At 37.7% G+C, this 24,941-nt stretch overlaps 2 protein-coding genes across 4 annotated transcripts in view; one reads left to right on the top strand and one right to left on the bottom strand.

The window, feature by feature from the left end:
• Positions 1–2,733, top strand: part of Zdhhc2 (zinc finger DHHC-type palmitoyltransferase 2) — a 51,775-nt gene extending 49,042 nt beyond the window's left edge. For both annotated transcript variants that reach the window (XM_050147336.1, XM_050147335.1), the window contains exon 13: positions 859–2,733. The gene's annotated coding sequence lies outside the window, so the exon portion shown is untranslated. The remainder of the gene's footprint in view (positions 1–858) is intronic.
• A 2,982-nt stretch (positions 2,734–5,715) lies between these two features.
• Cnot7 (CCR4-NOT transcription complex subunit 7) lies at positions 5,716–24,776 on the bottom strand. Of its 2 annotated transcripts, none has more exons than XM_050147405.1 (7): positions 24,628–24,776; positions 23,068–23,278; positions 21,016–21,209; positions 13,883–14,044; positions 11,963–12,107; positions 8,987–9,097; positions 5,716–7,294 (listed from the first exon to the last, which is right to left on the bottom strand). In XM_050147405.1, exons 2-7 carry the CDS (start codon positions 23,182–23,184, stop codon positions 7,166–7,168), a joined length of 858 nt encoding a protein of 285 aa, XP_050003362.1. In that variant the 5' UTR covers positions 23,185–23,278; positions 24,628–24,776; the 3' UTR covers positions 5,716–7,165. The 2 variants fall into 2 exon arrangements, with proteins under 2 accessions (XP_050003362.1, XP_050003361.1); XM_050147404.1 differs by lacking the exon at positions 24,628–24,776 and adding an exon at positions 24,223–24,501.
• Between the last annotated feature and the right edge of the window lie 165 nt (positions 24,777–24,941).

Raw genomic sequence — 24,941 nt, 5'->3', positions numbered from 1 at the left:
ATACCATACCATACCATACTACCATACCATACCATACCATACCACACCATACTACCATACCATACCACACCATACTATCATACCATACCACACCATACTATCATACCATACCATACCATACTACCATACCATGCCATGCCATACCACCATACCATACCACACCATACTACCCTACCATACCATACTATACCATACCACACCATACCACCATACCATACCATACCATACCATACCATACCATACCATACCATACCAATACCATACCATACCATACCATACCATTGCATTAAGTCCCAAGCCTAAACTGTGATCTTTTTACAGCTTCTCTCAGTTCAGCATAATTTAGAGATAGTTATGTTTTTCCTGAAATGCATTGTGATTCTAAAAACATTAGCTTTAGTGCCTCCTTTAGTGCTCAAGCCTCCCTACTGTACAATAAAACAAATAAAAGCACTGTGATATCATGCATCTTAGTTTTCTTAAATCTGCTTTAACATTTTAGCCATTCCTCATCTCCAACTGGCCTCAGGGGAGATGAACAACAGTTGAATTACGGCAAGCACTGCCACTCAAATTGTGGACTTCAAGTAGAAAAACGAGCATCTCCTGGGACTAGATAGTCATGCAGACCCTTGCTCGTTATCCTAGACCTACCCAATCAGAATCTACATTGACGGCCCATTTAGTAAGCTCTTACTATCTCTTGTGGGTTACGTTAGACCTGGAGATCTGTATTCAAGATCTACCAAGCCTTGCAGCATAGGAAACAGTGTTGAACAGGGGCTGTGTGATAAATAGTGAATGAGTTGCTTAGTTTGTATGTTTAACATAGCTCCATGGTTTTTGTTTGCTTTTAAGGTTCTAAGGCTGTGGAAGGATGGAACAGGCTCCCCACAGGAAGGCACCGTTGACCAATTATCCCTATGTCCCTTTGGCTAAATATGCAATTTTCTTCATCAGTGATGGGGATCCTACCCAGCGGTATGAAGAATTTTGAGGAGTCATTACCAAGCTGATACAGCAGAACACAGTTCAGTCCAATATATAAACGGCTATAACTAACAAAAATTCCTTTAAAAGCAACTAAAAAGGAACTATTTTCTGCTGAAAACTAAGAATAAGTTAATGGGCCCGTTTTCATTCACGGTTGTACAATTTAACGTATAATCCCATTAGTCATTTGGTACTCTCTTTCAGAAAATGTAGATTCATCTTCCAATTTAAAAATTTTCAAGTCACGATATAATGCTAAGTTGTATTCAGAAGTGGTGAGAAGTCTTCCTTCTTTGAGTTTTCCCCTTGATGTGAATCTGGCTTCAGGCATGGGAACTGCAGTATGAATTCATTACGAAGGTCAAGAAGCCCATGGCTGAAGGTCTCCATCCCTTTGTGGAAGGTTCAACTCTAATTCTAGACTTTGTCTCCCATTGGAAAATAGGTATGAACACTGAAGCTTGGGTTCACTCTTCAAAGCGATTGGATAACACCTTTTGTCACAGCTAATATAATGTTTTGACAAAGAACTTATATCAGAAATTTATTTTCATGTCTTTTAATTTGAAGTCAGAGGGGATTTATGCTAATTATTGTGAAGATTGCTTAGTAACACTGCTATTGGTCTGGATGTTATAAAACTTGTTTTTTTTTTAACTGCTTGCCCTATTTTATGGTGACTTTACTGAGTTCTAAGCATTTTTGATGGATCAACGGATTATTCGTCTAACACATCTCTATCATCTCTGCGTCCTTTCATCAAAACTATGATCATTGGGATATAATTTTCCTCAAAAAAATATCAGGATTAAATTATGCAAATCATTTAAAAATCATATACTTTTGGAAGTTTAGTTTACCATAAACTAAACAGTGTGCTCTTTTGGAAATGTAGTTTAAGGTAAACTAAAATGTGTTTAATGATGCCAAAATGTTTGGCCTCAGTAAATAAACTCAGACGCTTTTGTGCCTTGTATGCACTATTTACACAGAGAGAACAAAGTCTCATTAAATAAAAACCTTGGAAGTTTTATAAATTAGCCGTTAGAATAGTAAACTGTGTGGTTTCTTTGGTACTAATTTTGAGGATTTCAAGTAGATTAGCTTTAAAAAAAAAAAAAAAACTAAGTAATTGATGTAAGCCAGAATTCACCATAAACAAAAGCCAAGGAGATAATAGTAAAATGAAAGATCCTTGCAATTCCTCCTCCTAGAGTTTTAAGTTGAGTGAGTTTAAGGAAGAACGGATGTCACCCCAGTCCATCCATTCCGTGGCTCACGTGGGTGCCCTTCCATGAAGGAGGGTGATGGCTGTATTCACGTAGTTCAAGCTAGAGAGTCGAATCTGACAATCCACTTTGAAAGTCTCAGAGGATAAGATACTCTTTCCCCGCTGTCTTCAAGCATGTTTTGGTCATCTGTCATTACCTGAAGTGCCAGATTGGAGCCCGGAGCTCCTGTAAGCAGTCTTTTGGGCAGCAGCATGTGGCGTAGTAGAACTATGCAGCAGGTTTTCCTCATAGCACAGTGCTTCTTTCTCCATTCCCCAACGACAGGATTCTGTTAGCCATTTCCTGGAAGCTGGTGGGGATGGGTGTGGGTTTACATTTTACCCTGCCAGAGTACTGTTATGTCTCCTCTCTTTAGGTCGTTTCTGTACTTGTTTAAATACCCGAGTCCGTGTACCTTAGAGCCAAATTGGAAAAGAATTTGAAAAATAAAATTTTTTTTTCATTATGTTGTAATGGTTACTTCTGTTTCCATCTGGTTATTTACCATCTGAAGTCGGTTGGTCATTTTGTTCTTACTCACAGGATGGATGATTTGATTGACTGCATATCTCATCGGAAGTACACTGCCATCTTGCTTGAGTGGGCAAGCTCGAATAAACACATCTATATTCTCTGTGCAACATCTTAAGCAGTTCTGTTTAAAAGATGTAATGGCTTAAATTACATTGGTACAGACGCATACGCCAACGATCCTGATCACGTCTAAACTGATCATTTCCATTTTACTGGCTTAAAGAGCTCTCTTCCCATGTTTTAGGAAATCTTTCCAAGATTTAGGAAATTGTTCTTTTAAAACTATTGAGCAAATGTTTTGTTTACCTGAACTCTATACAGAGAAGGTTTGTTCAAAGATAACACTTGCATCTGAATACACCAAGAAAGTCTTCCCAAGTTCGTGGGCTTTGCTCTGATAGTCTCTAAGGAATGAAGTATCTGGTCATCTTTATTTGCTGTCTAGATGAAATTGCCTCGGCACTGTCAATACCATTCAAGACAGGCTTTTTATAATAGTCTCCCAAAGCTATGATGGGCAGAATTCATGTCAACAATTTAGCTATGACATGAGTCTCTGGAGGAGATGAGACTATGGAGAACTACTTGTTAATAGTTAGGTAATTCTGGGGACAATTGAAAAAAAAAGAGACTATAAAACTCAAGCACATTATAATCCTAATAGATAATAGGGATCTATTGAGAAATACAGCAAATGTTTAACAACAAACTGCCCTCTTCAAGGAAATCAGGTGCAAAGAACATATTAACCAAGTTTATAAAAGTAGCCTATCGTGTGATTTATGTTTTAAGAAAATATGAAGAAAATGTTGTGCCATTATGTTACGAACTAGTGATTTTCGCCACTTCTAAATACAATGGGTGCTTTCTGTAGCCATGTAGAAATATTTACTGATGAAAGTAGTGGTTTTGATGCCTCAGTGAGTTTTCTTAAGCACATAAGCGTACACACAGATCAGTAAGGCAACTTACATTGTAAATCCTGACAGTTTTCCTGGGGCCACCTCTCCTTCCCACTCAGATTGTATACTGATGTGTTAACATCTTGTACAAAGCGATGGGACTGGACAGCGATTCTACCACACACACCCTACCCCCAAGTTATGTTTCTGTACATAAGATCCTCTTGTGGAATCTTACTCTTCCTAAACAGAGAACCAGTTGCCTCGATCTGACATTTTACCAATCTGCCTTCCTTCCCCACATATTTTAGCTGATTCCTTAAGTATGTGAGTGGTAACCAAAGATACCACCAGACGGGTTTTGACCTTATCCTCGGAAAAGTTCATCTAACATCAGGAGAGGATCAAATGAATGCCAACATTAGATAATTCTTATTTTAAAATGGAGTAATGTGTTCACTACCAGATTTCCTTTAAAACTTTTCAGCAAAAGGATCTTACTTTGTTTTAGGACACCGGAAACTTTTATAGTAGGTCAAATCACGGGCCCTTTTACATTTAATAAAATAAACCACAACTAACCCTTCATTATGGGTACTGGAATTAGAATTTCATATACTTCTCAAGTCAGGACATGTTCCGCTGTCCAACCGTTTAAAACTAAAAATCATTACCTGTCTGCAGGACACAGAAGTATACAGCAGACTGGCTTATAGACTAGCTTAACCTTTCTTCTGTAAAGACTGCTGAATCCAGACCAATGGATCAGTCAAATGTATCCAAAGCTAAGATTCAGTAAGATTTTAACAGTCCTGTTGTTACTTCCAGGAAAAGAAAAACCTACACTGATACAAATCAGGAAACTCTGCGACAGAGGCTACTAAGCAGGCACACTAGCAGTCCAGTTTTCTGAGATCAAAAAGAAACCAAATAGAACACTGCTTCATCTTGAGTTTTCAAAATAATAGATTGTGCTAAATATTATTAGTTTTTAAGTCTTAGAAAAGCCAAAGATGGAAAGATCCCTTTCTATCCTTTCTGGAGGTTACAGGAACGGAAGCCAGGGTTTACTGCTTTTATCAAATGTGCAATCCTCCCACTATTTCCCAGTTGCCAGGTGTTGCTAAAATTCCTTCTGAGCATCCCAAGGACAAACCAAGGCATGATTTCTGCCTATGTTCATCCTGAGGAACAATGAGTTTTTGAGTTTCCTTACAGAGCATACGTGAGCATTACTTACAGTGTATAGGTATGGGGGGGGGGAGAAGGGATTGAGGGGGGAGCAGAAGGGGAGAAGAGACTTCCCCCTCTCCTCCATGCAGCAGTTCTAACTAGACAGACTACGAAGCAGGGATGAGGGCCTCCCCTAATCTTTTTTTTTGTTTTGTTTTGTTTTTCGAGACAGGGTTTCTCTGTGGTTTTGGAGCCTGTCCTGGAACTAACTCTTGTAGACCAGGCTGGTCTTGAACTCACAGAGATCCGCCTGCCTCTGCCTCCCAAGTGCTGGGATTAAAGGCGTGCGCCACCTAATCTTCCAGGCCTATGTTATCTAGCCTCTCCCAGAACATGTGCAATTAAGGAAGGATGCAGTACAGCAGGTGGTAAAGAGTGGCTGGACCCTCCCCACCCTTCCAAGATGGGATGAAATCAAAAGACCCAGTTGGAAAAATCCTTTTGCAAGGAGGTGCAGTTGAACGCCCCAAGACAGTGCCTACCTGACTCAGAGTCACTCACAGCAGAAGGATCACAGATGTGAGCTACACAGAAATTCTCTTCAGTATTATAAAGGGCAACAAGACAACACAGTTGATGCAAAGGGTGCTGGAGAGTTAGCTTATGGACCAGCTGGCCTTCCTGGAACTTTGAACATTAATAAAAATCAAACCAGTATTTTTGCAAAACACAAAGATACCTACAGATAGGAGCATGTCCACTAAGTGCTATTGCCCAAAGAAAATGGCTCAAGAATTAAACACTTCAAGTGCTTCAAAACAAAACCACCAGTCACCAATATATAAGAAAACATTTCTGGAGCCTTTATTTACAAAAGCTTTAAAAACAAATAATACCCTCTGTTTTGCAAATAATGTTTAGTTTAAAAAGGACCGCCCAGTTACAGCATTTTAGTATCATGAATGTCCAAGGGAAACAAACTATGCTGCTAACATTTGGAGACTTGCTGATATTGAAGTGTAGATAACACACATTACAACCTGTAGTCCATCACTTCAGAATAGAGTTAATGATCACCAAAATCTTCCAACACATGCTCTGGTCTGGTCACATAGTCTGCATGGCTAAATATTTCACAGTCTCTTGTCAATATATATAAAATAGATCGCAAAGATATACACAAAAAAATAAACAAGCATTACACTCCTCAGGGAATTTTATTAGCTATATATGTGTGTGTATTTATACATATATTTTGCATTTTGTTGTTTTGCACCAAATCTCTCTATTACTTATTTTGTAGTATGTATGAAATCACAATTTTTTGCATTTTAAATTTGATATAAAATGTACCTAAAGACTTATCTTTGGACTTTAATGAAATTGATTTGTGTAGTCAACAAATCAAGGACATCATAAATATGCCTATAAAATAAAACAGTAAGGGTAAAAGTGATGGAGTAAAAGGAAGCCGATCAAGAGAAGCACTGCTGTCATGAAGTTCGACTGTAGCTCCAACATCTTGAACGGCAGTTTTCTGGCAAATAGTAAAGTCCAATCACAGGGCTTCTTCCTGAAGGGTGTAAAGCCAGTCTCAGAGTCTTCAGTCACAGAGCAGCCTATGCAGTCAATTCAAAACCAAGAGACCCGAGATGTGCTTGGAAGGTTAAACACCACACAGAAACAGTAGTTCCCAGGCTCTTCAGTAGTTCCTTGTCTTTTTTGTTAGTCCTGTTGAATCAACAACTCGCACAATACATGTGCTGTACTCTGAATGTCAAAAACAAGCAAATACTGTAAAAAGGTGGCAGATGGTCATTTTTCCAGCTAAGAGCGAGAAAATCCACAATTTCTGATAAAATAAGAGGATTGGAATCACTCTCTAAAGTGCAAACTTGATGGTCCACAATCTTAAACACCTATAAGTACTGCAGAATAGGAGAGGCTTGAAACAGGGAAATAAATTACAGTCAATGCTAGTTAATTTATGAAAAGGGAAAACAAAACCAAGCTCAAGTAGGCAAAGTTTATCAAATTATTCAGTAATGTAGCTTTGTCACACAAGCTTGATAAGAAGTATATTAAATTAAGGCCAGATTTAACCTGAATGTACTTTTATTTATTAAGATCACAGCTAGGAAAGGCCATACTTAGTACTGAAAGCAGAAAATAAGGGCTACAAAAGGAGGGGGAAGGTATTGCCTATCATTTAAGGGTTTCAACCAGAGATAAAACCTATGTACAAGCACGTGTGTAACTCGTATAAAATAAAAATAAAAAGACTATTTTATGTCATGACTGCTTGTTGGCTTCCTCTTCATATGCATTCCCTGTGCCGTTCTGTACATAGGATGAACCAGAACCAAGGCCATATAAATGACCACAGTATTTGGCATCATCAATATGATCTTCAAAGAACATCTAAAAAGGAATGTGAAAAGAAAAAGATCATTTTAACCAAAAGATACCACTTATAATTCATATCTCAACACTGTAATTGCTATTCATTAGGTATAACAATGCTGTTCTGTGAAGTTCCTTTGAGAACATATACTGTCCATTTAAATAAGACTGATGCCCGTTACTACAGGCCTAACTGAAACTTCTTAAAACGCATAAATCTTTCCTTCTCATTAACATTTATACCATTTTATAGAGAATTTATAAGCATGGAAACACGGAAACAAATATTTTTATTTCATTAATATAACCAACTCAACAGAATGAGAGAAATAATGGCAGAAAGGGAGGGGTGGGTATACCATTTTAAGTTGTCTTAAGTCGATGTGCAATGCTGAATTAAGTAAAACTAACCAAATCTTAAACATGTTATAGGCAGTAAACACCTGAACATTCTCACTATATTACTGCCCTTGAAGAAAGCAAAGAAAATAAAGATAACAAACTGGTGCCAGAAATCTACCATTAACTAACCATTAAGCCATTTTAAAATAAAAATCCAAAAGGTGGTTCTATATTGAAAGTAAACAAAGTATCTATATATCATGAGTGGACAATCCAAATAACTTCGAGTCAATACTACCTAGAAAAACATATCAAATGTGTTCTATCACTAGCACACTTCTACCAAAAGAACATACTCAAAATAATTCCACAGCAAATACTTTGCAAAGAGAAAAATGTTTTTGTAGGCAAAAAAATTCATCCTATTATGGTTTGATACAACCAAAAAAATTTTTTTATTATTGCCATCAATGAGTAACAACACCTATCACCCCTAAAACACTGAGTTTTCCTAAACATCACCCTTCCATCCCTAACAATTTTCTACTTGAAGTACTTAATGAGGGAATTCCAGATACAGCTTTTCTTTCTTCAAGACAGGGTTTCTCTGTTTAACAGTCCTGGCTGCCTTGAAACTTGTTCTGTAGACCAGGCCAGGCTGGCCTCAAACTCACAGAAATCCACCTGCCTTTGCTTCCCAAGTGTTTGAATTAAAAGCGTGCGTCACTACTGCCCAGCCTGATACAATTTTTGATTCAACTATGCATCAGACTTCAGAGTTATTAAACATTTTATAAAATTAAAAACTCCATTTAAGACTTAGCAAAAACTTTAAGTTCTACTTTACAAACTCTTCGACGCAATGCAGAACGACATGAGCAAATACACTTCACCAGCAATCTCAAGGAAGAGAAGAGCCAACTACGGAGAATCTACACAGATGCCAGACTCAGAAGGGGCACATAGAGGATCCAAGAAAGCCCTCTAGAGTTTGCTCCCTAGTAACCTAGAGTGTAGATAGTCACCAGCCTCCTGTCTGCTCTCCTGAGAAAACATGATCGCATGAACACAAAAACATGGACATGATTTCTACAATCGCACCATCTTTTATTCTATAAGTAACATCTTTCATGTACAATAAATGGAATGTTATTTACTCGATAAAAAAGAATTTATTCTCATATTTCCTTTTGAATTACATTTCAGGAAGACTTATTCAACACTTTCATTAAGTGTGGTGGATACAACTTACAAAATACCTCTATTTATATCTTCACTTAGTAGGTTCTTAATGCCCAAAACTTTTGTCATCAGATTTTTAATGTTCTCTACCTAACAACCAAGAAAAAGGCACTGATGTCTTCATACTTCTCTCATTTTGAAAAAGGCCATTCCTGTAAGCAGCGAATCAGATCCCGCTTGGTGTTGAGGTCCTATCCGTTCCAGCTCTAACTGTTCAGCAACTTCCTGCAATCCACCCTACAAGGAAGAAAAGTTGCTTGTCAAATAGAGAAAAAGACTTTGGTACCTAAATTCACAATCATAAATTTAGACACAAAAAATATGAATACATTTTTAATATGTAAAGACTAACCTTGTGAAGACGACAAGGGTGTTAATAAAATGAATTCCAAGCATATTTGTGGAATTTAAAAGCCTTTTATCAGAAAATGAAATTCTACTAGGAAAGTTTATCTTCATTCTAAGGCATTTTAAGGCATGTGACAGACAAACCATTTCGCAAAGATAGGAGAAAACAGTTCATATTCAGCATAACAATAAGTCAACTGCACTCAGTGTACTGAGCCATCAAACATTAAAAAACTCAGCAACGAGTACAGGCAGTTTAAAATTATCTACCTATTCACTAAATTGTTTAAAACTAAATAAAGCAAAGGCATCATGAGTATTTAGATCATTGTCAATGTGCTACACAACTTTAGTTTTATTGACAGCCGAAAATTTTACAAATATAAAACCTTTTGAAACAGTTTGGTATGATCTGCTTACAGCTATATAACTAGGACTGAGAAAAATTAAAGAAAAATAGTGTGAAAGGAAAAAATGAGAATAAAAGAAATAGAATCTAATTCTGAAATTCCTCCTGTAAATTATAAAGCTTTTACTAACAAACCATACCTTCACATCCTCGCTTTTGATAGTACTTTGCATAGAACTGCTTCTGTGCTAAAAGCAGCATGTGCATTATGTATCATTAGCAGTGCTTGTAACCAGAGTAGAAGAGAAATGAATGTATGGAACCTTGTCACTAACCTCAACTTTTTAACATAAACAGTCCACATAGCTCACAATAAAAGATATTTAGCATCGTTAGGCATTTTTGAATAAAGAGGAGTAAAAATTTATTACTTGTTTCTGAAAACTACTATTATACAAAGGTGTCTGTTCCGCACTGCGTGTCCCCCCCCCCCCCCCCGTGTCTGCGCTCTGTGCGTTGGCACCCAGTTTGCGAACTTCGGGCAAGGGGCTGGAGGTTAAAATACACAGATACACACAGACAGAGAGACAGCAACACGGGTCATCCTTGAATTCTCCAAGAATGCCCCTCTTTAACACCAGGTAGACTTAAATACACTGCAGTTAATGGTCAAATAATCCTCTGATTCTCTAACTAGGCACGGCTTCTAGTAACTTATATTAGAAGGTTCTAGAAGGGAAAAGCAACTGAAAACCAAGAGTCATTAATCCCAACAGGTGTCAACTACAGATAAATGAATGAATGAATGAATGAATGAATGAATGAATAAATAAATAAACACCAAAGCCTTGATTCTCAACATGCCATCCATTTGTGTAAGTAGTCAGACATTCTGCTGGAAGTTCACTTATGAGAAGGCTCCTCAGATTACATAGAATACAGCCACGAGACAGTCTTTTAAAAAACTTTACCTAGTTATATGCCACCATACCTACTTCAGAGGCAAATAACCTGTGTTAGTTCTATAATTCTCAGTTCATTTGTTGAAATCAAAGGGGCCACATTCCATTCCTCTATTTCTGCTAAGGAAAAACCCGTAAAGTCCTCACTGTCTTCTAAAACCCTAACTGTACTTTTCTGAAGCCTAGTTAAGAGAAAACTCGATCAACCTTGGTTTTACTGAAGAAAGGGACAATACCGACTATAACACAACCATAGTACCTAAATTTGTTTCCTAGGTCATAACTTAAAAATTACATCAAAACTCAGCTACTAAAACCCCACTCACTGTATTGCCAGGGATCTGTGCCAACGCAGGTGAATTTGCTCTTAAGCCGAAGAAATGCTTTTCTTTAGCCAGGAAATGTTTGTTTTAATAACTTAATGTTCAAAGGTTAAAAAATAAATGGTTACATGTTCAGTAGTATCAGGATAAGCTGCTGCTTAGGTAGAACCTACCCATTTACTAGAGTACTTACACCAAACCAGTTCTAGCTATCTAATTAAATAATAAAGACATCACACCTCATGAGCCAAGAACAATGTGTAACATTAGCACACTGCTGGCTGTCTCTGCCTGCCTCTCTCTGACACCGTGTGCTGGGACAGGAGCACTTCTCTAAGGGAGCCATTACTCTGCTACTCCTCACACTTTTCTTTCAGTTCATTATTCTCAATCTGGTGGCAATAACAAAAATATGACCTTTGTTAAAAATTTATTCTGGGGCTGGAGTTGGTCCAGCAGCTAAGAGCACTTAACTGCTGTTGTGCAAGACCCAGGTTCAGTTCCCAGCACTCAGATGGTGGTTCCAACCATCCATAACTACAATTCTAAGGGATCAAATGCCCTCTTCACACTTCCTCAGGAAGCAGGCATACACACATTTGGTACACAGACACATATGCAGGCAAAATACATATACATAAGATAAATAAGTCTAAAACAAAACAAAAAAAACCAACCAAACAAAAAACAAACCCAAACCAACACCTACCCTACCAACATAAATACAACTTTGAAAAGGGAGTATCTATACATTATTATTTCTGTTAAGAACAACAGGATCAGAAAGTTAAACTGCATTTAACACAACTTTGAAAGCATGGCTTAACACATTAGGCCTAAGGTATTATGCTAGTTACTTGAGCTAACTCACTGGTTCCCGACCTTTCTAATGCTGTGACCTGTAATACAGTTCCTCATGTTATGGTGATCCCCAACTATAAAATATTTTCATTGGTACGTCACAACTGTAATTTTGCTACTGTTAGGAATTCTAATGTAAATTTCTGTGTTTTCTGATGGTCTTAGGTGACTCCTGTGAAAGGGCTGTTTGACCCCACGACGCACAGGGAAACACTGCTAACTAAAGTGCTGTTCCAGATAAAGTCACCAGAAGCCTTACTTTGAGATTTTTGCAGCTCTTCATGAGGTACTTCACATCATAAATGACAGGAAAAAATAATCGAAGGATCTCAAAGAAATCAAGTTCTTCTTCAGGCAAGTTAGAGTTGGTCAGGATTTTGATTAAATAGCCAAAGTCATAACCACTAATAAAAAGATTGAAAGAATACAAAAAAATAATCCCATCAATAACAATGAAAGAAGTTTGTTTTTCAGATACAAAGTTAAACAAATCATGCTATAGGCAAAAGGAATAGAAACAAAAATGTGCACATAGGAACAAAAGAAACATTTATAACTGCAATGCAGAATTGCTGTAAACAGATGTATTATATGAACTAAAAGAATTAGTTATTTTTTATCTTTACAAGTAAGAACATAGAGAAAAGCTGGAATGTGAGAATTCTTACTTTCTGTACTTACAACTTAGAGCTCACTATATAATACCACATCAAAGTCTACTTCAGGAATCATCCAACACTACAATCATTCCACGTGGAAAATTCTTATTGAAAAAAAAATCATGTGAAGGCTATCAAGAATAAGAGCACTAAGACCTGAATACACTGCTGGGGTTTTATTTGTTTTTTGTTGTTGTTTTATTTGTTTGGTTTTTTGTTTTGTTTAAAATTGAGGAAGGGTCTGATTGTGTAGCTCTGACTGGCCTAGAACTTAATATATAGATCAGACTGCCTTTATTTCATAGAGATCCTCCTGCCTCTTCCGAGTGCTGGAGTTAAAGATGTGTGTCACTATGTCCAGCAACACAGTATATATATTTAAAACCTAAGAATACTGACAGACTAACTAAACAACAACACCCTGTGTACCATCACTTTTGTTCTCAGAAATGACAAATCAGCTGATTTTCAAAGGAAAATGTTTTTTTTTTATTAAAATAGAAAAGATTGTCCCAAGGAAAATGTTTTGTCAGAACTAAAAGTAAACTAACTTTTATAAAAGTGAATTAACTTCCTTGTAGAAACCTTCCTTAACTATCCAGTTTTATTTTTATAATAATAAAGAATTAAAAGTCATTCACAGAAAGAATATATAAAACACTAGATACTTTAAATAGGTTGTAATTGGCTGGGTGTTGGTGGTACACATCTTTAATCCCAGCACTTAGAGGAGGCAGAGGCAGGAGGATCTCTGTGAGTTTGAGGTCAGCCTGGTCTACAGGATGAATTCCAGGACAGGCTCCAAAGGTACAGAGAAACCCTGTCTTGAAACCTCCCCCCTCCACACACACAAAAGGTTGTAAATGACCATTGAGAAAAATCTGCAAGACATTGTCCCCCTTAAGGATAGCCTTCCCAGCCACATCATCTAAAAAAAGAAAAGATTAAAAATCGTCTCATATCCATTCTTGGCATTCTCTGTTGATTAGTTATTCTTCATAGCATGCATTACTATGTAACAAACCACACTAGAAATAAGGTTTAAAAAAAGTGTTGATTTACCTTCAGCAGAAAGGAAACTACACAGGGAAGAAAATTCTAGTCTGCTGTTATAAGTTTTAGAATCTTAGCACAGTGGCTAACCTGATGTTAAAGTACCACTACTTAAAAAAAAAAAAAAAAAAAAAAAACCGAATAGCCTTCTTTCTATAGCAGAAACTAAGAGTTAAAAATAGTTAAGAACCATGGGTGACACAAATCCTCAAAGGTTTGCCAAAATTTCAAGAAGTTTTGTTCTAGCTTACACTCTTTCCAATAAGCAACATTACCTTTCACAGGCTGAAACAAAGCTTGTTAAGAGATAAAGCAGGCAACACTACTCTCAAGTGAGGTCTACGGCAGTCTCTCATGGTAGTTAATTCTTTCTAGAACTAAGCATAGAATTTCTGATATAGCCAAGCAAGTGTAAGGTAGAGATAGGATGGAAGCACATTGCAATCTTTTTTAAAATTTATTTTTACCTATGAAATGATAACCATTTGACCCCTTCACAAAGAACCACTCCTGAAGTCATAAGCAGCTCTGCAAAGTATTGGGTCTCAATTCCTTCCTCCTCGTGTTTTTTAAACTGGATACCAGATGTTGTTAGTAGCTCTATAGAGTCCTGAGCATACATGTCCTCCCTGGCAGGAGAAAGAGAAAAATGATGTTCAAGACCACCATTATTTTAAGCAGCTAAACAGCTGTTCTCCAACTTACACCTTCAACTATAGTGCAGAAACAAGACAGGACGATTGGCTTGTGTCCAACTGAGAGTTTCCTAACTCTCAAGAAAAACAAAAAAAGTAAATAATCATGCATAACAGTCCAATGGTGAGCCTTTAACCCTTACAATCAACTCAATTTCAATAGCTTCTATACATTATAGAAATTTCACTGGGCTTAAAAAGGGTCTTTTACTCACGAGAGGCTACCACAGACACGCACTGTTCAGGTGCTCTCAGCCTCTGCAGCCATTTTAGTGCTGCCAGATGGAACTGTAGCCACAGCTACAAGGGGCTATGCACACCTCTCATGCTCTCAGCAGGACTGGGAAGGAGACACCAAGAAGTAAACATCTCAGTGGCTGAGTTAAACTACATCCCAAAGGAGATGCCTCCTCTCACATATAAGGAGCCTTTCAGTGGCTCTAGTAAGCAGTGAACTGCTCAGAATTATGGACTCAGTTATGACGGCAGTTTCTTCCTCCAGCAACCACATACCTACATTAGAGGTGAACACAATCTAGACTACCACGCCAAAAACTTACCTATAAGCCGGGCGATGGTGGCGCACGCCTTTAATCCCAGCTCTCGGGAGGCAGAGGCAGGCGAATCCCTGTGAGTTCGAGACCAGCCTGGTCTACAGAGCTAGTTCCAGGACAGGCTCCAAAGCCACAGAGAAACCCTGTCTCGAAAAACCAACCAACCAAACAAACAAAAAACCTACCTATAAGCCAGCCCTTCAAATTTTTACTGAAATCAGAAAAAAAGGTACCTCTAATTCCTAAGCACAAATATGTTAAGTATCCAAATCACTGTATTAGAACCAAGGATTTATGAAAAAGTATTTTTGTGGATTTACTATTAATTTTATATACTTCTTTAACTTAACACTGTTTTTTTTTTATTGTTTTTATTGAGCTATACATTTTTCTCCACTCCCCCCCCTTCCTCCCCTCTCCCATTCTACCCTCTTGCTTGAGCCCATGCTCCCAATTTACTCAGGAGATTTTGTTTTTTCTCCTATTAGCAAAAGAACACTTCTATAAAAGTCTTTAATAAAACTAACAAAACCAAAATAAATGTTTGACTTTGATTAAAAGTATTTTTGTAGTTAACTGTCTGGAAACTAATTTCTCACACAAAATCAAAAATCACTTTTAGTTCCCAGACTGTCAGGAAGTAAATAACAAAGTTAAGAACTGAATCATTTAAAACAGAGAGGAGCCACATCATCATATAGTACATCATCATTTCTCCTGGAAAACCCTCTAGGAAAAATAAAATAAATACAATGCAGACTTTTTTCCATTTAAGTAATCAATACTTTGTTAGACTAAAACTATGTCCCTTCCATGAGACTCTCACCACCAGGTCCTTGGGTTCACATGAAGCATGTTTGTACGTGTGCAGCCAACCAAGAGTACAGCAGATTGTTCTCCAGGCTCACATCACTCTTAGTCACATGCTCAACTTATTTTATTATGCAAATAATATACAAATGGTCAGTGAATTTTGTGGTATTTAAGTCACCATTTCCCAAACTTGTCCAATAATAACAACCACCAGAGGGACTTACCAAAATATGGATTGCAGTACCCAGCTGAGGGACCTGGAGGAGTACCTCAGGTATTTTATAATAAAGGAAGACTGGCAAACAAGACATAGGCACTACAGTCCCTTTCTCTGTCTCTTTTGCAGAGTGCGCATAGCTTGGTCTAAGCTTTACAGAAATGAGTCTTTCATAATAAGTTTGGTATAGATCTCATGCTTTATGATACCCAATTCATAACTGTATGGGTAAGGTTAATCTCTAGACAGGAGGAAGGAAATTTTCCATAGTAAGCTAAATGAGTCACACTTCCAAATCAATTCACTGTCCTTTTCTGATGATACCAAGTTGGAAAAGTTCTGCATTCTTCCTTCTTTACTTTTAAATACTCTAGCAATAAAGAGGAAAAAATACTAAAACTACCTTAAAAAGTAACTATAACAATGTTTAGTCAAAATGTAAGAATTTCTGCTGGTATTGGATACGGCCTACTAGATCTATTATTCAGAATTATGAATAGTATTAAAGATTAATCAACTACTGATGTTTAAGGTAGCAAAATATCTAGTTATGACTGAACATGAGTAAAAACCATGTAAAAATTTGCACAGATTTCCCAGAGGTGGAAGTATATAGCTATCTTACATTAATATCCTAAAGATCCACTATCTTACTAACCCAACTATGTAAAAGCATCAAATTTACTACTTTTATAACATGAACAAACCCTATTATAAAAACTCACATTTCTAAACATGTGATCTCATTAACATTAAACTACTTCTGGATCACCTCTCAGATAAGTACCACAGGGCTGACACAGTACCTTACTTCCATACACAGACCTTCTTTCCTTTATAAGTCAAAATTGTTTTCATAAAAATAGAAAACTCCAAAATACAACAATTTATCATCATGTTAAAATACAAATAAGCTGGAAAGTCATAAGATGGTTAGCCACCTTTAGTTTTTAATAAACTCAAATAAATTAGTAACACAAAAATAACCCTAAAACTACAAAGGCAATGAATGACAAAAAGACAAATAAAAAGAAAATTCCCACCAGTCAAATTAGCAAGCTATTCAAAAACACAATAATATTTACTATTTGATGAATGAAGCAGGGTAGGACTTTCAACTTGTAAGTGACCACAACTTCCAAAAAACAGTAGCAAGCCCACTTGCCTGTTTCTCAATATGTGCATATGTTCCTAGTTAAAACTTACTTAACATACCTTAACTATTCATTCTGTGAATGAATAAATGAAGTTTAACAATGTTTTTACTTTTGGATTTAGATCTCTATTTCCAATAAAATAACCACAAAGTTTGCTAAAGATATACAGATACTCCATGATTGATGTTATGTCCTGATAAACTCATTAGGACTTAGAGAAACACAGTAACAAGGGTGGAAGCATTATTAAACTACCTACAATACCAAGCATCACCACTTGGCAACAGAGTATAATGCAAAATACCATTGTTTATATACAAGAGAGTGGCTGACTGGAAGACGGTGCTTGCCACTGTTACTCAGCACTTTGTAAAAGTATCCATTGCTGTCCAAGAAAAAGGTTAAAAATTTAAATTTAAATGTCTCATCTATTGAATACATACTACTTCTGTACCATTATAAAGTCAAAAATGGGTAAGTTAAACCAACTTAAGTCAGGAACTATCGAGTATCTCACTAAAGAACCTGAAATACAGTCTAATCATCCAACCACAGCAAATTGTTAGATATACTACAGTACATTAAGAAAAGGGTCAAATAAATGACTACTGAGAACTCTGAATAGCAATATCACATACAAATGACCTTAATATATACCCAAACTATAGTAAAACAGTTACAAACCAATTAGAAGGAAGTGTTGGGAAACTGCTAATAGTTGTTTCAATGTTTCAAACACTAGCCTGTTTCAAAAAGCATGTTATTTTTTCTAAACAAACCAAGAAATATCAGTAAATATCCTTTATAAGTCAGTCTCACCTTGTTATAGTTAGGTTTTTTTTTTCTTTAGTCAAAAACAAATATACTTTAAAGTTAACAGCCAGCCCTTACCAAAGGGGAGGAAAAGCCAGATGGTAGTGACACATGCCTTTAATCCCAGCACTCAGAGAGAGGCAGGCGGAGCTCTCATTTTGATGCCAGCCTGGTCTACAGCGTGAGTCTTAGGATAGCCAAGGTTACACAGAGAAACCCTATCTCAAAAACAACCAAACCAAATCAAAACAAAACAAAAAAACCCCACCCACCCCTCATATTGGTAAATCCAAACTGGGGGCAGACGTGCTTACCCCACCTTTCACACCCAAAGAGATAATGATACAGCAAGGAAATATGACTAAATCAAAACCAACAGTTTTAGTCTGTAATTGCAGTCGTGGCCACAACTTCAGTTTACTCCATAACACTAAAGCTTAGCTCTAATTTAGGATGGCAGACCAGCCACTGTGCTCCTTAACTATGGCGGTGACACACTGTACTGTTAGAAAAGCATCAAGCATTGTAAAAAGGAAGCAAACCACCATAGCTTTAAAACAAACAGTAGGAAAGATATACTTGCTTTCAAGTCAAAGCAAAATAAGCATAGTAACTACAGTGATAAAAATACCAAGATGTCTAAAGCAAGTCATTTTTACATAATGAACATTATTTGTTCCTAAATGTTTGTTACATAATACTGATTTAGATATTACGGATCACACTGCAAAGACTCAGAGAATGCAAACATATAACTAAAACTTGAAATGTGTGCAAGTATTTCTTATGTTACTCTGAAAGCATCTATTCAAATCTACTAAAAGAATCTATTAACGTGACACACTGTAACCATAAATATCTTTCTATATCCTAAATACACCTGATAAATAATAATACTTCCTTGATATTAATGGTAAAACCTGAAGAACACTGGCAAACCTAGAGCCAATGTGGAAATGAAACACAAGAACAATCACAAGCACAGACAACAGGCAGAGAGAAGGGAAGTCATGATATAACTTTGAGCAATGGTCCTCATTGTTCTGTAGAGCCTTGCACATGGACACATTCCTTCTAGGCATTCAACAAGGTCAATTTCACCATTCTTCAACATGTTCAAGATGCTATCCTGACATTTTCCACATTAGGCAGTACTTCTATCTTTGCAATGGCTTTTGCTCTGCTTAATATTTTTCACTTAGTCTTCTTAAATTTTTTAAACTTCATTTTCCATTTATTTATTGTGTGTGTCTATCCATGTCCATCATGGACACACGTGAGGGTTAGAGCACAACTGTAGTCAGTCAGTTCTCTCCTACCATGTGAGTTCTGAGCATCATCCTTAGAAAGCATGGCAGCAGGCACCAATGCACTGAGCGCTCCCACAAGCCTTTATACTCGTTCCTTTACCATTTCCCATGACATTATCATTAGTATAAAGAGCAGCAAAACTTGGCAGTGAAACTAGTTTCCTCTGAATAAGGAAAAACACTGCTCAGACACTAAATGGAAAGCCATTGCTACAAAAATTACTACCTGGCAAAAACTACCAACTTCACCATCCGACACTTTGATATATTAGCTACTTGTCACAAACTAAGTATCTTATATATAAAAAAAAAAAAAAACAAAAAAAAAACAAAAACAAGACAAAACAAAATAATGCTGATGATTAGTTTGGGGGAAAAAGGAATCTTGAAGAAACAAAACGGCAAAAAACTAATGAAGAAAGTCTTCATTTGAGAAAAGGATGAAGTCAATTTTCACTCTGTTCCAGTCTGCAGTACTGAAGAAGTGTTGTAAAGTTACAGTGGTGATGAACACACCTTTAGCTAGTACAGGTTCTAGAAAGACTACTGTACAGATATTAACTATTTAATATCTGTAATTCTGTACAGATATTAAATTACTATCAGTATTATTTATAGTTAACACAGTGCATTCTAAAGATACACAGCTACACCACTAATACCCTTAAAACCATCAGTCCTGCTATTCATTAGTCTTACATGTTAAACTATACATCTTCAACAAAGATGAGAATCATAGAAGTCTTACATGGCACTAGCATTAATTTTCCTATTGTTTCTGTTCTATTTTTCAAATGAGATGCTTGATCATATTGTACAGATACAGGCTACCAAACATAAAAGCACTAAAATACTGCTATATAGTGCAGAGTATACTGTATATTTTATTTCCTTATCTTAACAGAAATAATATACCCCTGTCCCCTACTGGGAACTTACAACCTGCAGTTCAGAAGTCACATGGGCCCCACAATAGTTATGAATGTCTCCCAACAAAAAACTGTAAATTTTGTTAAAAATTTGTGATTTTCATTTTTAAAAACCCCACTGCATGGATCTTGAGCATGAACTTTGCAAATTCAGAAACAAAAATTCAAAAACATTGTGTCATAATGTCAAAAGGAGGGATTCAACTTCGCATAGCCCCCCCCCCGTTATCAAGACTACAGTATCTAATGTACAACTATTTAAATGAAGAAAATGGAATTTAGACCCAAGATTTTAGTTAGACATCAGATTCTTGTATATCAAAGGTTCAAGAATACTATTAATTATATTTCTTATATGTAGATGAAGAGGTTTTGTGGGTTATCTGGGAATAGTCGTAAAAGCACACAGATCTGAAAAGAAAATATACCTAACTTTCCAATAAACAACTTACTGCATGATATAAGTACCTACTTAAGATGCAAAGGATGAGTGTAATAAAAAAATATCATCACAGGACAATCCTAACAAATCTAAAGTGGATTGTAGCTAAATGGTACCTGCTTGCTTAGTTAGCAAAAGTGCCTCCCCAATTATATGAATTTCAGTGTGAGTGTGGTGACACATGCCTTTAATCCCAGCACTTGGGAGACAGAAGCAGATGGATCTCTAGGAGTCTGAGGCCAGAACTGTCTACATAGAAAAGTTCTAGGCCAGTCTGGGTTATGTAGTGAGACCCTGTCTCAAAGGAGCAACACAACAACAAAATGCAATAGTAAAATCAATATCCTTTAGGACCCCAGGTTTAATCTGCAGCACCTTAAATAACCATGAACAACAGAAAACAAAAATAAAGTTTTACAACTTTCCAGAAAAGCAGCAGTTATATTTTAAAAATAACAACTCTATAATTAAATAGTCTTTGAAGTTAGAAGTCTTTATTATCTCAGTTCTTTTTGCCTAATAAGAAGCCTAAGTTTTTTGAATTCTATATTTAATAAATTTCCAGGGAAACTATAGCAAATTAATGTAAAATTTCACTACATTCAAACTCAATTTCTAAAATTAAGCTAGAAACAAAAAGGGTGGGGATATATATTTAATTCCCACTTACGTCAAATTAAATTTAAAATTAAACTGCCAAGTTGAAGTTCCTGGAGGGTATTCTCCTTGCTCATTCATAAATGTCAGTCCTAGCTGAATTATCTTTAACAAGTCTACATTACATCGCAATAGTTGGTATTGATAGTCAGCATTGCTCCTGAATTCTCCAATGGGCCTTGCAACAACACCTGGAAACTCGGTGTCCTGTAAAATAATTTTAAGATGCATTATTTACTAAATGGTTATAAATAGAATTCATACTCTCAGGATAATTTTTGATGCAAGTCAGAGAATTCTATTACAATGATATTAAATACAATAATGATATAATACAATAATTGAGTATGTTCATACTCAATCATACTCAATTATTAGGTATACTTCAAGAATGAAGAGTATTACTCTTTAGATGCCCAAATTCTATAAACTTAACTACTTTCTCTCAGCTTAAATTTGTCAATAATTTACTACCATGTACAAATAACTCATAATAAACTCAAGCTAATATTTGCTTCATTTCCAAGGAGAAGAAAATTCACAGGAAGCATGTTAAGATTCCCACTTTCTTTAATAGGCTTCTGTACTGCAGCCATTCCTTATCATCTGAGAAATAAATGACAACTAGGAATCTCTACTGCCTATAAAATATTCCCCCCACCCAAACAGAAAGTTTTAGCTATAATTATGGATAAGTACACCTGTATTACACGGAGTGTCTATGCACAGATAATTCTCTTTTAAGCAAGCATCCTGTTCATTCTCAGAGAAGCACTTTTTTTTTAAATTTATGATACTAAGAAAATTATGTTTTAGTTCAGCATGAGAATTCAAATTAAGGCTAGTTAAAAACAAAAATGAAACAGTAAGTCAATATGAAGCAGTAAAGAGATCATAACTTATTGAATTTAGTACAACCAACAGCCAATTATTAGATTCTGTAATGACTGTACTAGACTTGAGGGGAGTTGTGGACAGATGTGTAAGACACTAAAGAACTTCTTTCTACAGCTAATAATCAAGGGGACCTAGAAAATAAAAAATGAGCTGTAACAAATACACACAGTGAAATAGCAAAGCAGAAAAATAGCTGTACCGTCTAGGCAGACTGAATACCACCTATAAGACCAGAGCTTTCAGACAACCTAAGATGTTTTTGCAGCTTTAACAATGCTTTTCTAAGAGATCTGAATGGGTTTTTGTTTGTTTGAAAAAGATACCCAGGAACTCACTGGCTTCTGAAACCTTATCTGATACTAGAAGCAGGGCCTTGGACTGGTTAGAACTAGCTGACATTCTTAGTTAGGATCTAGACTTCTCCTGTTGAATGCAATCAGTTTCACAAAATGTAAACATCAGTTAAGTACAAAGACCAAAAAAAGAAAGAAAGAAAAAAAAAAAAGATGCAATTTCTCAATCTAGCTAATGCCCTCTGCAGTCTTGTATCACCCTTGTCTTCTCAGCGGCTGCGAACCCCAGGAAGACCAGCTTCCTGAGAATATCCAATCCATGGTATAGCCTGTCTCCAGTAAGCCCTTAAAACCACCTGACTCAAGCCCAAATCCTAAAGTACTTCTAACACTTTTATTACAATGCCCATGACTCCTAATCCCTTGTTGATTAATGCTAGTAGTAACAAACTCACCCTGTCAAATACAGGTTTATTTCTGATGGCTTTTGCTGGAGAAACTAGGCATTTTTTTAATGATTAAATTAATCCCTTGATATCAATGAAAAGCATTTCAATCAAGATTTTTAAAATTCCACTTCAGGGCCTGGAGACACAGCTCACTTGGTAAAGTGCTCTGCACGCAAGCAAGAGGACTGGATATCAGTCCCTAGAATCTATGTTCTTAAAAGTGCATAGTCCATGTGCTTGTAATTTAAGTGCTTGGAAAGAGGAGGCAGGTGATTCCCCGGGGCTTCCTGGCCAGGCAACCTTGCTTAATCAGCAAGACCCAGGGCAGTGAAAGAACAAGTCACACTCATACACACTCACAGGCAGACACAAAATTCCCACTCTGACCTCACCAAAGGCATCTTAAAGGTTTAGTCGTGTCCATACCATGGCAACATAATTATATTTTCGGATAACTTGACGAATTTTCTTCATCTCTTCATCCAGGTTACAAGCCCAAACTTCACAAATTCTTTGGCTATGGTCTACAGTGGCTGCTGGCATAGTGACAGCGCAAGGAGCCTAGATGCCAAGCATCAAACGTTACACTTGATTGAAGATGCGTTTCATAAAAATATTCTACCCTTTACTTGTGCACCTGTTGAAATAAAAACCACCTATATCATAAATGTGAACCACAAGACAGGGCTGGTATAAACCTAAGGCTGCTTATTTCAAGTTCAAGATTCGTAACAAAATCAAGTTTGAGAGAGTTACTTTCCTGAAGGTACACAAGCCAGCTAACAAAGAACCACAACATCCATTTTCCAGTTGAATACAAGTTTCATTAATTAAAATCTGCTCCCATTTAACTCCACACAAAACTATGATCCGTTTTATGATTTACAAAACAAACTGAAATTACAAGAGAAAAAAAATCTCTGTAACAAAAGCAGTACTTGCTTTTAGTCTTAACAAAACATTTAATCAAGTCTTACTTGATTAAAAAAACTCTGCATTATTGGTGTTGGTATTCATTCAAATCAAATCAGAGGAAACAAAAAAAAACCCTAAAAGTTCTGAGAACGCATCACATCAGGCAATCTCAGAAATCAGTGTTCATAGGGCGGGAGGGAGAAAGAAGACTGTAAAGTATGGGCATCTAAAATTTTCGAATTTGAAAAAAAAAAAAAAAAACCGACCATTTTCCCCTGGTTACCAAAGAGGGACCTCAGGTTTCTGGTCCATAGACACAAGATTCACGTTACACAATGATGAAGTAATAGAGACACACTGAAGACTTGACTCTTAGGCGAGAAAATACCAAATGTTAGAAGGAAAAACGAAACAAAAGACCACAAACAAACAAACAAAAACCGAGTAAAAGAGGATGATGGCCTTGCGTCCTCAACTCGTGCATCGGAAGCTGGAGGAATCTCAGAAACCCAAGGTGCTACTGGGCACGCCTTCTTTCTTCCCCTGCTCCCACCGGCGCACGCACACACCACGGAAACACTGCAATTTAACCCTGCTTTCCTCCTCCCCTCTCCCGACTGCGGGTCTCGGGGGCCCTGCAGTGGCACCCCAGGCCTTCTCATTTACTGAGGTCGCATGTCCTCCGTGGGCTCCCGGCGCGACGTGAAGAAAGCACAGCCGCGTTCATGTCACTGATAACCCTCTTCGCTGGCAGACGGCCAGAGGGAAGGTGCCGAGAGCATTGACTAGAGCCAGATTGCCTCGCCACCGCTGCGAGGGCGAGCGAGCTCCCCGTTCCCAAGTAGGCCACCGCCCTCCACTCTCAATTTCCTCCCCCACAACGGAGTCCCAGGTACAAAGCGGTGGCGTCATCACCGCGCGCCGCACTCCTGACAGGCCCCCCGGCCCGTTACCCCCTTCCCAGGCGGCCAGCTCCGGGGCCGCCACAGCCGCGCTTCAGCGGGCGCCATCGCGCGCCCTCTCAGCTTCCCACACCCCCCCAGGCTCGCCCGGAACCCCCGCCGGATCTACTTGTGTCTCTGAGCTCGCGCTCCTCCTCTTCCTCCTCGCCATAGAGATAGCACCCGGCGGCGGCGGCGGCAGCGGCGGTGGCGGGACCGACGGCGGCAGCGGGCGCCCCATAGACACCTCTCGCCCTGGAAAGGGGAAAGGGGAGCTGCAGCTGCGCTGCCCAGCGCGCCGCCGTCGCACCTCGCACGTCCCGGCGAGGGCGCGGCATGATGACGCAGGCGCCGAGGGGGCGGGGCGCTCGGGAGGGCGGGGCGGGCAGGTGACGGACGGACGCCGGGCCGCAGAGCTCCGGGCAGGCGGCGGGTTTCGCTCAC

This window comes from Alexandromys fortis, unplaced genomic scaffold, assembly GCF_014885135.2.
Source record: "Alexandromys fortis isolate MF-2015 unplaced genomic scaffold, M_Fortis_MF-2015_v1.1 scaffold_32, whole genome shotgun sequence".
Classification (NCBI taxonomy): Eukaryota; Metazoa; Chordata; class Mammalia; order Rodentia; family Cricetidae; genus Alexandromys; species Alexandromys fortis.
Note: the sequence above shows the minus strand (reverse complement) of the source record. Positions and strands in the feature narration are given on the sequence as shown.

Excerpts from the sequence above, each read along its gene's own strand:
- Cnot7 (XM_050147405.1), bottom strand. The coding sequence starts at position 23,184 with ATGCCAGCAGCCACTGTAGACCATAGCCAAAGAATTTGTGAAGTTTGG. Across the intron at positions 14,045-21,015 it reads AATTTTAAATTTAATTTGAC|GGAGGACATGTATGCTCAGG; the intron begins GTAAGTGGGAAT and ends TTCTCCTGCCAG. Across the intron at positions 12,108-13,882 it reads AAATGGTTATCATTTCATAG|TGGTTATGACTTTGGCTATT; the intron begins GTAAAAATAAAT and ends TCTTTTTATTAG.